Raw genomic sequence first — 12,033 nt, 5'->3', positions numbered from 1 at the left:
GAGAAATCTATGTATGAACCTTAAATAAAGAGCCAATGGAAATACCCCCAAAAGGTAACAATTGCTTAGATCCCAATTATTTGATGTCATTTTGGGATGGTGTCATGATTATCTTGAGCATAAATAATTAATCTCCAACTATTGTTAAAGGAAAACTATAAAAAGAAATAGCGCTAAGAATAGTGCAGGTGTTATTAGTTTGGTACACTCAAGATTTAGTCTTTAGTTCAGAGACAATTACATAAAATGGAACATATTTAGATAATTCTCTCACATTCTTACAGAATCTGTCAATAAAGACAACTGAACACAAACTAGAATGAATGAGAAGTACAATCAACTCTCTTAACAGTCACAACTAATTTGTGTCAGACTGAACCTATTCCTCCATCTGCATTTATACCCTGAGAATTGCTAATGCAAGAAAGAAAGATACTTTTTCTGTGACTACAGAAAGAAAAGAATCCTTTACTAGTATTTGCTTAAGAAATTGTTAAATACTTTAAGCATCATTATTCCAAGTTGACAAACTCCCAGCTGGAAACTATAGAGACAAGACAAAGGTGAACCACTGCAAGACATAATACTCACCTGTAGCGCATAATATATGACATAACATTGTTTCTGTAAACAAGCATGTCCGACAGAAATATCTCACTGTATAAAGCTAAGAAGGTATGTATCCCCAAAGTAGGGATATTTTCTGTATGGTAAACAACAGGTATTTTTGATCTGAGTTGACATGATGGCTTTCTTTATTTCAGACTTGGTGACAAAGGGCTCAAGCTCAACTCAGGCTTGTATCCTTCTGAGATCGCTAAAATGAGTACCCAGATTGTTGGGGGCAATTAGCTTACAGTTGTAAACTGCTTAGACACTGCTAGGTTGGTATGAAGAGGTATATAAATGAAGCGGTTTGTTTGCTTGTTTTTTGTTTGCATGTTTTAACCTACAGATATCTGCAAAATAAGAGAGGCTGCAAAACACCAGCAGCTTATATTCCACAGAGTGAAGCCACCACCCAATATGCATTATTAATTATTCCAATGTAATATTCAACAACATAAGGTAAATATATGACTTCTCTACAGAGAGAAGAATAAAATCCTTTTCTGCAGCTTATTAAAAAAACATTAACATGGATACTGTGTTTCCCAAACCATTCAGTGGACCACACTCAGAATGGACAAAGAATTAAACCAAGAGCCTTATCATACAAGACAGGTATATTGGAACTATACTGGAACCCAGTGCCATTGGGCCTACCCTCAAGCAGAAGAGCCCTCCCTCCATGGCATTTGACACCATCCAGCCTGAAGGGAGAGAAAAGACAGGCCCAGCGCCATTGGGCCTACCCTTAAGAAGAAGAAGAGCCCTCCCTCCAGTCCATCTGCCTTGGTCCAGGCCTCAGAGGGAGAGAAGAACTGCTGGACCTGATCCCCTTCCCCGCCACCATTCCCTTCTCTTTTTGTGTCGTGTCTTTTTAGATTGTAAGCCTGAGGGCAGGGAACTGTCTTATTAAAAAAAATTGTATGTACAGCACTGTGTAAATTTACAGCACAATATAAATAAAGCTTATAACTAGCACAGGATGACTGCACCTTAGCTTGGAGCTTATTACATGACATCATTGCTCTCCTGTTATTTTCCCATGTGACAGTGGAACACACTCCCTTGGAGTGTAGTGGAGTTTCCTTCCTTAGAGATCTTTAAGCAGAGACTGGATGGCCATCTGTCAGGGATGCTTTGATTTAGATTTCTTGCATGGCAGGGAGTTAGACTGGATGGCCCTTGAGGTCTCTTCCAACTCTATGATTCTATGGCGCGTTACAGACCACCCGTTTGGGGCAGCCTGTAGGTGCTCCTTTCCCTGCTGGATTGGGGCCTCAGCTGCCAGAGTGGCAGCCTCCAAGGCCCTGATCCGCCACTTTCTAGGTCGCGGGGAAGCGGCAAAAGGCAAAGGGGTGTCCTTGGGGCTTCATGCCCCAAGGACACCCGACGGCGGTGGGGAGGAGGAGAAAGGGGCCACTCAGCCCCTTTCTCCTTTGTGTCGCTGGCGCAGCCGTCTAAAGGCTGCGCCAGTGATGCAAACCGCAGAAGGAGCTCCTGACGTGGCGCAAAGACGTCACGTCCGCGCCACCCCGTTTGGAGGCAGCGCGTTCGTGATGTCGTAATGGTGGCCCCCGTGTGGAATGGGCGCTGTCATTTTGTACGTCCTAGGGACGTAGTAGGGTTAGGTGCGTGCGTAAGGCATGCACTTTGCCTAACCCTAGTACGTCCCCAGGACGTACTTTACACCTGTTTGTAACGGGCCTGAAATTCTATTATTCCATGAAAGTATTAATTTTTATTGCCTCAAAAAGTCCATTATTAACCTCCTTTTGCACAAATTCTGCTGCTATGATTTGCAGCATGAAAGCCAAATTCTGCTTCAATTGTGATTTTTAGTGGCCAAGGGTGCTTAGTGGACATGTTGTGGGTGAGGAAACATGAACAAGAGAAAAGGAGTGAAGGGGGTGGACAATTCAATTGACATTGAAAAACTGAAGAAAAACAAAATGTTACTTTTCCTATAGAAAAAACTCCTTTGCCAAATGACTACTCCCCTGGGCTTTGTCAGAACGCACAACTTTGCTCATTATGCCCTACACAGCCTTTTTTAGACCCACTTTATCACTACAACACTATAATGCTATAGTGTGCTAATGCTGTCCTCATTCCCTCTCTCAAGCACTCTCACACAGAGCCAGAAATGTGTGAGACAGACATGCATACACAACTGGAAATGTAAGGAAAGCCCAAAACAGTTTTGTCTTACCATTTAGTAATTTATTAATAATTATTAATTTATCATAATGTATTAATGACTTATTAAATGTATTTCTTATGTCTCTTTGTGACTATTTCTTCATTCAGATATACTAATTGCTATGTGGAGATATATCAGATATATCAGATAACTTTCACTTGCCATTGCTTAGTTTAGACTGCTGAGAAGCCTGATCTATCCTAGTCTGTCGGGGGAGGCAGACACAGACACAGACCTGGAAATGTAGGGGCAAGAAGGCTTTTAAACATAATACTGCTTTTGATTTATAATAGGGAGAGAGAGGGCTAGGATCTCTCTGTGTGCATGCATATGTACCAAACTAAAAAAAAGGAACAACACACACACACATATATATATATATATAATTGCACACAGCAGAAATGAAAACCAGAAATGTAGTGCCAGAAAGATACTAAAAGATACCAAAGGAGCAATAGAGAAGAGAGCAGTCCCAAATGCATTGTACCTTTGAAAACAGCACTGTTTAATGGGAGAAGAGCCTAGCTGGATAAGGCTCCAAATCTATGATGTTTCTAGTCAGTATATTTATTATCAACAATATGGAACATTACCTCAAATGGTATTCGTTATTGGGCTCAGAATAAGTCTAATATGACAAAGGGAGTTGCTTAGAGTTTCAGGACAATATGTTCAGTATGTCCATTATTTCCTTTAATTGAAAAAAAGTCTTAACAAACAAGTGTTCAGTGTTAATTCTTATTGAAACTGCCTGAAGGTCATAATTTCAATGGAGGAAAAATCTTTAGTAATTTTCTAGTGTTTCCATTGTAAATAAGTTTAATTCATGTCACCTCTTTTTCATACCATCACATTTTTAATCAGGACATAACAATGATTTGTCAAAGGTTCCATATACTGCACCTGGTTGTTAAACATATATAAAAACATTGTTCTTAGAATGGGGACTCATATTTGCCAAATTTCCAGTTCTGAAGTAAAGACTAATCAAGGTCTGGGAGGCACCATGTAACAATTTTTCTCCCCACTCCCCACTATAATATGGCTGTATTATATAGAATTGTTTAAAGTAATCCCTAGCAGTATTCAAAAGAAAGGTGCCTGTTGAGAGTAATGGACTGGATGAGGGTGAATAATTTGAAGTTTAGTGCAGACAAGACAGAGGTGCTTCTGGTACTCCTGGTGAGAAGGCAAATTAGGGAATAGGGACTGAACATGTGCTGTGCTGCTTGGTGTTACACTTCCTCAAAATCCAGGGTCACAGTTTGTGTACACTCTTGATCTCAGTCTTGAACCTAGCTTTCCAAAAAGTAGTGGGGCATGGGGGTCCCCACTAGTAGTGTCAAAATCTCCTTGAAATTTTGGGGCAATTATAGCTCAAAAGGGTACTTGCAAGAGGATGGTCCAAAACACACTGCAGAAATAATCCAGTTTGAGACAAGTAGGGAATCCTGGGAACTGTAGTTTACTGTGACACCAGAGCTCTCTGACAGAGGCGGCTAAATGTCTCACAAAACTACAGTTGCCAGAATTCCCTAGCATTAAGTTAAAGCAGTCTCAAACTGGATTATTTCTGTAGTGTGTACTGGACCTAGGACCACACCGTGGGGTGAGGTGGAGATATGATCCTTAATTGCTTTGTGATGGAACTCACTCACGTACAGTACAGACCAGCTCTTTGTGCCGGCCTGGGTCTGAAATTAGGGTTCTGCAGGGCTGGGCATCTGCACATCCCAGCCCTACTATTGGCGCGTGGGCACCATGATTGTGTGTGCCCTTCCACATGGGGCATGCATGCAACGATGACGTCTGTGTAGCACAGTGCCCAAACAGAGTTGCACTGCACTTTTGTCATTGTTGTGTGAGAGTGTACCAATGGCGCTCTGCATGTGGCACAAAATGTATCTGCCAGGAGCGGGTTCTTTTTAGGCCTCGTGGAGGCCACAGTGTTTGTTTGCTGCGGCCTCCATCCGGGGGGAGAAAGGGGGGCCTCTGGCCATCCCTTTCTCCCAATCTGTACATCCTCTTAGTCTTCATTGTGAGAGGAAGTGCAAAGAGCCTGGGGGATGGGGTTAGAGTTTATGAGCAGACTAATAGAGCATGTATTTTACTACTATCTGGATACCCCGCATAACCTTAGATCCTTGTGGCCCCTTGCCTAGTTTCCATAGGTCAATGCGACCTCTCCTAAAAGGCACTAGATATTAATTATGAGACCCCATATCCAGCTAGAGGAGTGTAGGGTATGGTAATAACCTGCAAGTTCAGGATTCAGTGGTGGCTAGGAGTACATTTACACAATTAAAATTATTGTGTAAATGGTGCATGCTGTTTTTTACTAATAGCCAGCCCTCTGTGGCAAAAATGAAAACAACAACAATAGTATATTTTTGATGCAGACAAAATTCACACATGCCAAAGACTGTGTAAACAGATTTCTGTCTGAACAATGAGACTTCTATATCCCTGTTTCCTTCTCCCCCCCCCCCCCGACAATGACACCAGTATGCTCTGGAGAGTTCATCTACTGCCCAAAACATATGTAGAGTGTGAGCAAGGGCCAGAGAAGAAGGAAGAATGAACCTTCTCTCCCTTTCACAGATACAGTCCATTTTGTTACAATAAGGGATTAACAGGATAGCAAGCACAGTGATCCTGAACACTTCCAGAATGAATGATATTGCAGTTTAGCTTCAAAACCAGGCAATCACAGGCAACATGAAAGATCAGAACAGTTTCCTATTGCTCCTGTTTTATAAATAGTTTTAATTCCAGCTTTCTTAAGAGGCTGGGCTTCTGCATTCAAGTGATTTAGAAGATACAGTGCCATCACCACCTTGAATCCTTGTACCGGGACAAAGATGAGATATACGTCAATCAATCAATAAATGAAAATCACCACTGTTGAAGAAACAGTCAGCTACTGGTCTAATTCATTATTTTTTTTCTAGATGAAATAAGAAAAGGAATCACTCCCCCCCCTTTTTTTTTCACCTTGTGAAGTTAAATGATTTAGTTAATTCCATTTACAAACTAAATGCAAATGCATTAATTGTTAATAAAAATGAATAAAGCACCAGTATGGTAGAGATTTACCACAACTTCAGAAGTCATGCACCATCTTTGATTCTGAGGATTACTTGATTACTGTAATACTCAGAAGTAGTACCTTTTCATGAAAGAGTTCATAATTTTTCATATAAAGTGATGGAGGAAAGTGCTAATGAAAGTTGTGACCTTGCCAGTATAATGAAAGAAAAGTGGGGAAAACCCTTCCTTTGATGAAATATTACTGAACTCTCTGCAGTGACCTCTACATATAATGCTGGGCTGTTGGCTGGGGGTAGTGCATTTTTGTCTTATTCAGTTCAGCTAAGGTGAGCTACTCTATTAAACACTGATTACCAGACATTCATTACTGGACTAACATCTTTCTGTTTCATGCTGCTGTGCTGAGTCCCCTACTGAACACAGTAGGACTTATGTTTGAGCAAACATGGATAGGATGGCATCAGTGTGTAGAGATGCACCACCAGGCTGAAAGCAATGTTTCTCCTTCACAAAGGTGTGACAGTCCAGCACAGACATCAGCGATGACATAACAGCTCCTATCAGCACAGCTACAATAGTGTGGAGTGAGAAAACTTAGGAGTAGCAAGTTTCAAGCAAGATAGCTATATATAACATGTTACTCTGGTAAAAGGGATATAGCCCTGTTATGCTACAAAAGCAGCACAATGAATGGAAATGAATTTATTTTATAGGCCTAATAGATAACAGTACCTAATCAGACCAGCGCTTAAGTGCTGGTAAAATGCAAAGTTTCCATTCATGGGAATTTGCCTCTCCCCGAACAATTCAAGGATGCTGAACGAGAGCCGATGATCAGAACAAAAAAGTCTAGGGAAAAAAGGAGCAATAATAAAAAAAATAGCAAAAGTTTTATTGGAAACAAACTAGAAGAATGGGATAAAAAATGGGAGGGATAGGTAAAATATAGTCAATCCTGCAGACAGACAAGAGTGCTGTGGTCTGTGTGCAGAGTTGAGACAAATGAATAAAAAAGCTGATGTAACCAATATGTACTAGGCTATGGAACTATAAATCCCAACCAATAAATGAAGTATATGGAGATGTCATACATGTGAAATACAAATACAAATGAAGTTTTCAACACCTCCAAGGAAACAGATGGGAGGGATAAGATAGCAAGCCCATTACAAATGATGAATTGATAAAATAAGACCAAACACGTTTTGACATAAAGTCTTTGTCAGTGGTCAGGATTGGCTGTTATTATAGCATAGAAGATATAGCAATATATGTGGATACATCCGGTGAAAGTAAGTAATTAGTTGTCCAATATGGACAGTAACCTGGATGTCCCACAGATGAATAAGGCTCTGCTTGCGTTTCAAATTCAGGATGTTAAGAATGTGCTGGAGCTGACATGCATAAGGAACAGTAGCCAGGTTATAGAACTGAGATGCATTTCCAGCAACTGACAGAGGAGGAATTTGAGCCCTAAAACATTAGAGCTTATCACACGGGGCTGCAGGAACGCAGCTAACACGGAATGAAAGGGGCATGATGGCAATGGAATGGGGAAAGGACACATTTTACTGCATGCCGGAACATCAACGATGTCACCGGAAGTCGTTGTTTCATTCTTCATCTGTCCCAGTTCTTGAAAATCTCCTCCTCTGGGATGGATGGGGAATGGAATAGAATGGAACGCGGATTTCCGGTGGCATCGGTGGCATTCCAGCATGCAATAAAATGCGCCATTTCCTCGTTCTGTTTCCATCATGCCCCCTTTCATTCGTACAAGCTGCATTCCTGCAGCTCCATGTGATAAATTCCATTCATTCAGTGAGAAGCAGTAGCTGCTCTGGCTGGAGTCCACTTGTGAGTGAAGATCTACACCCAAAGGAAAAGCTAGTGAAACATTAAGTCAACAAACCATAGAGAGCTGTGTTAAAGATCCGTCTTTCAGTTTCACCATCTTTCTCCCAGCTCCAGCACCTTCACAAGGAGGGTTGGTGGGGCACAAGAGATGACGTTGTCAGTGGTAACCCCTAGACTCTGAACTCCCTTCCAAGAGAGGCCAGAATGTTCCTGTCCTTTCTGTCTTTTCATCAGCAGACTAAATCTTTTTCTTTCCAACAGGATTTTAATACAGAAAGTTTTAAAGAAGGGGCTAGGAGGTAGTGCATTGTTTTAAACTCAACTGTTTTAAAAGATGTTTAATCTTTTAAATTTCCCTTTATTCTTTTAACTAGAGATTTGAAGTGTTTTAATATTGTGACTAGATTAATTCCATATTAATGTTCACCTTTTGCATGCTTTTAACTGCATTGCTCTTTTAAACTGTAAACTGCCTTGAGTCCTATTTTTGGGAGAAAGAATAGATAAATATAATAATAAAAGGAGGAGGAAAAATGGAATTTAAACATTCCAAGGAGAAAGCCTGACTGAATTTTGCTTTCAGCATACTTCACTTTCTGCATTCTTTCCCAGAGTCTTATGATGACACTGAACTATATAGACTAGGAATATTAATTTATGCACACTAGTGCTGTAATTTGGCTAACTTGTTTCTCTTGTTAATGCGGCTGAATTTTTTATGAGCAAACACTCCCACACATATATCAACCTGTTCTCTGGCAGATCCATTCTGCAGAGGGACTACAGAAGGATTTTACTCCTCTAGTACCAGATTAATTTCATAGTCTCCCAATATACCCAAGAGAGCAATTCTCAGGACACAGAACTGAACTCAAGACACATATCATATGCATGAGTGTTCATTTAGCCTAAGTGCTAACATGTAGGTTTGTTGGTCTGTTTGTTTGTTCATTTTTAATAAAACACTGATGTAATTCTACTGTAGCCATACAAATTCTGATTTAACGTGCTATATCCTGCCTTCCCCCAAATGGGCTGAGTACTGATTGGAACATAGAATAAACAGATTCTAGGTAGTTGAACAGTCAAGATTAGCCAGTTGTGAAAAAAACAGTTTTAATGAAAACCTGAGGGAGGAGGAGGAATCAAGAATCAACAGCAGTTGCTGCTGCCATCACTACCACCTTTGTAGTTGAGTCAGTCAGGGGCTTGTTCTCCCAAGCCAGATATAAATGGCTATGGCAGAGAACCATGATCTAAATTAGATAGTCTCCACACATCCTCTGTAGCAGCAGCATTTATAGCTGGAATTTGTTGGGGATCTGCCATTCCAGAGCAGGTAAAAATGGAACAAACAGAAGACCAAAGTCTAAAAATCTTCCTCCCCATCTTTTCTATTTGACAGAATAGAAAGGTTGCCATATGCTAGCACCTCAAATCCGAAATTTGGGAAACTTCTTCCCCCCTCCACACACTTACATCTGCCATAATTTCCCAACTGGCCATCCCAAACCCTGCAAGTGGGTCAAACACAAGGCTTTCTTTTCCTGTGGACAGCTCTAATTTGAAGGCAATTCTTACTCTTCAGGACTTAGCTTATTTCTGATGGGCCTACTGTCTGATACCTAATGACAACCTCACGGTACTACAGGCTACAGACATGTTTTGATTAACTGGAATTAATTCTGCTGTTTAAAAAAATAACACAAACATAAACAAACAGGAAAAAAAAATAGAAATGCCAAGCAGAGACACTCTCTGGCTCTCTCTGGCGCCATTATACAGCTGTTTCTGCTCTCATATATTTTATATCATATTGCCATAGGAAACAATCACGGAAAACTTTAGAGATATCAACAAGAAAGTAAAGGACAAGTTTGTTTATCTCCTTTGGCTTCTTTTTGATGTTCCCTTATTGGGAACACTCTGTGCTGGTTGGCTTTAACGTATTGTAAATCAGTGGTTTATTTCCATCACTCATTCTATTAAAAAAATAAAATTCACTTACCACAAGAGGCTGTTTCGTCTGATTCATCACCACAGTCATCCTCCTGATCACACAACCATGAACTTGGAATGCAACGACCAGTCTCACAAGAAAACTGGTCAGCTTGACATGTTCTTGCTTGAAAAATAAAATTGCATACAAATCATGAAGGACAGAGTTCAAATTAATTCTAACTAAATTATACAGGTTATTAGATCTGTATTTCATGTGCTGTATAATTCCTTTTCATTTTACATTTTGATATTTTATTTCTGAAAAAAATTCTGAAAAAAGCATATGCCAAGAAGGAGGTATGACATTTAAATGACGCATACATCCTAAGAGGTTGGAAACCACACCAAAACCACGTTCCAGTCCTAAGGGCTAGGAGCACAGCTTTGATGCAACTTCTGGCCTATTCAGATGTGTGTGTCATTTAAACAGCATACCTCCAAAGTGACCTGAAGCAGCTTTATTCTGGCCTGTCCTTAGTGCCAAATTATTTTGGAATGTAAAGATGGACAGCAGACAGCAACAGTCTGTTACAAAACTATAAGCAACACAATCTCACTCCAGTAATGAGATCATAAGTAACAGACAAGTTGGTTCAATATTGTTTATGGCTGAGATATGAATATTTAATCAATGTAAATTTAAAACAACACACTTTGAAGGAAATTTTAAATTTTTGTTTTTCTTTTTACCTGCACATGTTTCATTTGATTCATCTTCACTGTTACCACAGTCATTTGCTCCATCACAAAGCCACCTCTTGGGGATGCAACGGTTATTATGACATTTAAATTGATTGTCAGGACAGCTGTGATTAACTGGAAGAAGGAAAATGTATGTTATTCTAACTATATATCCATAGCCACTATGGCTGAAATAATGGGGAAAAAGTTTCTTATTATTTTTGTGTGAGGAAATGGATGCCACTTTGTACAGGTTTATAAAGAAGTAAGGCCCACTGAGTTCAATGGGACTTAATCTAAAATTTGTGAGAGTGCAACTACAATAACTTTACTACAGTTGGTCCTTCACATCCACGGATTCTACATCCACATATTCAACCATCCAAGGCTTAAATTTAAAAAAAAAAATGCAAAAGGTATGCCTTGATTTGGCCATTTTATATAAGGGACACAATTTTATTACATCATTGTATATAATGGGACTTGAACAGCCACATATTTTGGTATCCAAGGGTTGTCCTGGAACCAAACCTCTGTGGATACCAAGCTCCCTCTGTAGTTTATGTTGAATTTACAATTACTCTTATAAACAAACAAATTTACAGATCATAAACAACAACTGGTGGGCAGTGGTTTGGCAGAGATTTAGCAAGTAATAATCCCCACCTCCATCCTGTGTCCCGGCTCCAGCCTGGGAGTCTTGAAGTGTTTTAAAATGGTAAGCGATAAGCTCCTAAGATTCTCTGTGTGCAAAGGAGACATTCATGATTGCCTTATCTCCTGTTCCCACCCAGAAAAGGTAAGGGTCACATGACAGCAAGTGAAAGTGGAAGTCCCTAGAGCCTGACGAAATCAATTTCCTCCTTCCTCTCCCCACCCTTCCACCTTTCCTACCCTCCCTCCAATCTGAGTGGCATTATGGGGAAGGCCTCAGTAAAATCCTCCCATGCCTCTTGCAGCAAACCTCAAAAGGCAGTCATCTATGTCTCTGTGGCTACTGCCTTCTTCAGAAGCACATTCTGCACAGACCCAACACACTGCAGATTCTGAATCCTCTGCCTCTGGAATACTTCCTTCCTCTTCTGAAAGGAAGCACTAGCTAATTTCCCTGTCCTGGTTCACCTGACCTACACAAGTTGGCTGAAAGAGAACCAATAATAATAATAATAATAATAATAATAATAATAATAATAATAATATATTTATTTGTATACCGCCCTGTGGCGAACCAATCCGGGCGGTTGACAACAGTAAATATCACAGAGTAAAATATAAAATTAAAAACATTATAATCCCTCCCCTCCTTATGAAAATATTAAAAAATATGACAGATTAAAAACACAATATCAAAACATAAAGCATAATTAAAACAAACTAAAAACCCTGGTGTCCCTCTGGAGATCCTCAACCATCACTAAAGATGGGGCCACGAGAGGAAAGAGAGGATCAGGGAGCCCGGGCCGGGATGGTTAATCTGGAAAGGCCTGCCGGAAGAGATCCGTCTTGACCGCTTTTTTAAAGCTGTCTAATGATGTCAACTGACGGATCTCATCCGGCAGGTCATTCCAGAGTTTGGGGGCGACAGCAGAGAACGCCCTCTGGGAGGTCGCCGCAAGCCTAGATTTTAAAGGCTG

At 40.3% G+C, this 12,033-nt stretch overlaps 1 protein-coding gene across 1 annotated transcript in view; it reads right to left on the bottom strand.

Moving 5' to 3' along the window:
- Nucleotides 1-12,033, bottom strand: part of LOC149313891 (low-density lipoprotein receptor-related protein 1B-like) — a 734,124-nt gene that overhangs the window by 283,729 nt on the left and 438,362 nt on the right. The window contains exons 18-19 of the mRNA XM_089523040.1: nt 10,409-10,534; nt 9,726-9,842 (exon numbers count right to left, since the gene is read on the bottom strand). Of these exons, the coding sequence (XP_089379166.1) occupies nt 9,726-9,842; nt 10,409-10,534 (243 nt within the window). The remainder of the gene's footprint in view (nt 1-9,725; nt 9,843-10,408; nt 10,535-12,033) is intronic.

Source organism: Sceloporus occidentalis, unplaced genomic scaffold (assembly GCF_023333645.1).
Source record: "Sceloporus occidentalis isolate IW3139 unplaced genomic scaffold, rSceOcc1.0.p SCAF_4, whole genome shotgun sequence".
In the NCBI taxonomy this organism is placed as follows: domain Eukaryota; kingdom Metazoa; phylum Chordata; class Lepidosauria; order Squamata; family Phrynosomatidae; genus Sceloporus; species Sceloporus occidentalis.
The sequence above is the reverse complement of the archived record's forward strand: the minus strand, read 5'-3'. Positions and strand labels throughout refer to the sequence as shown.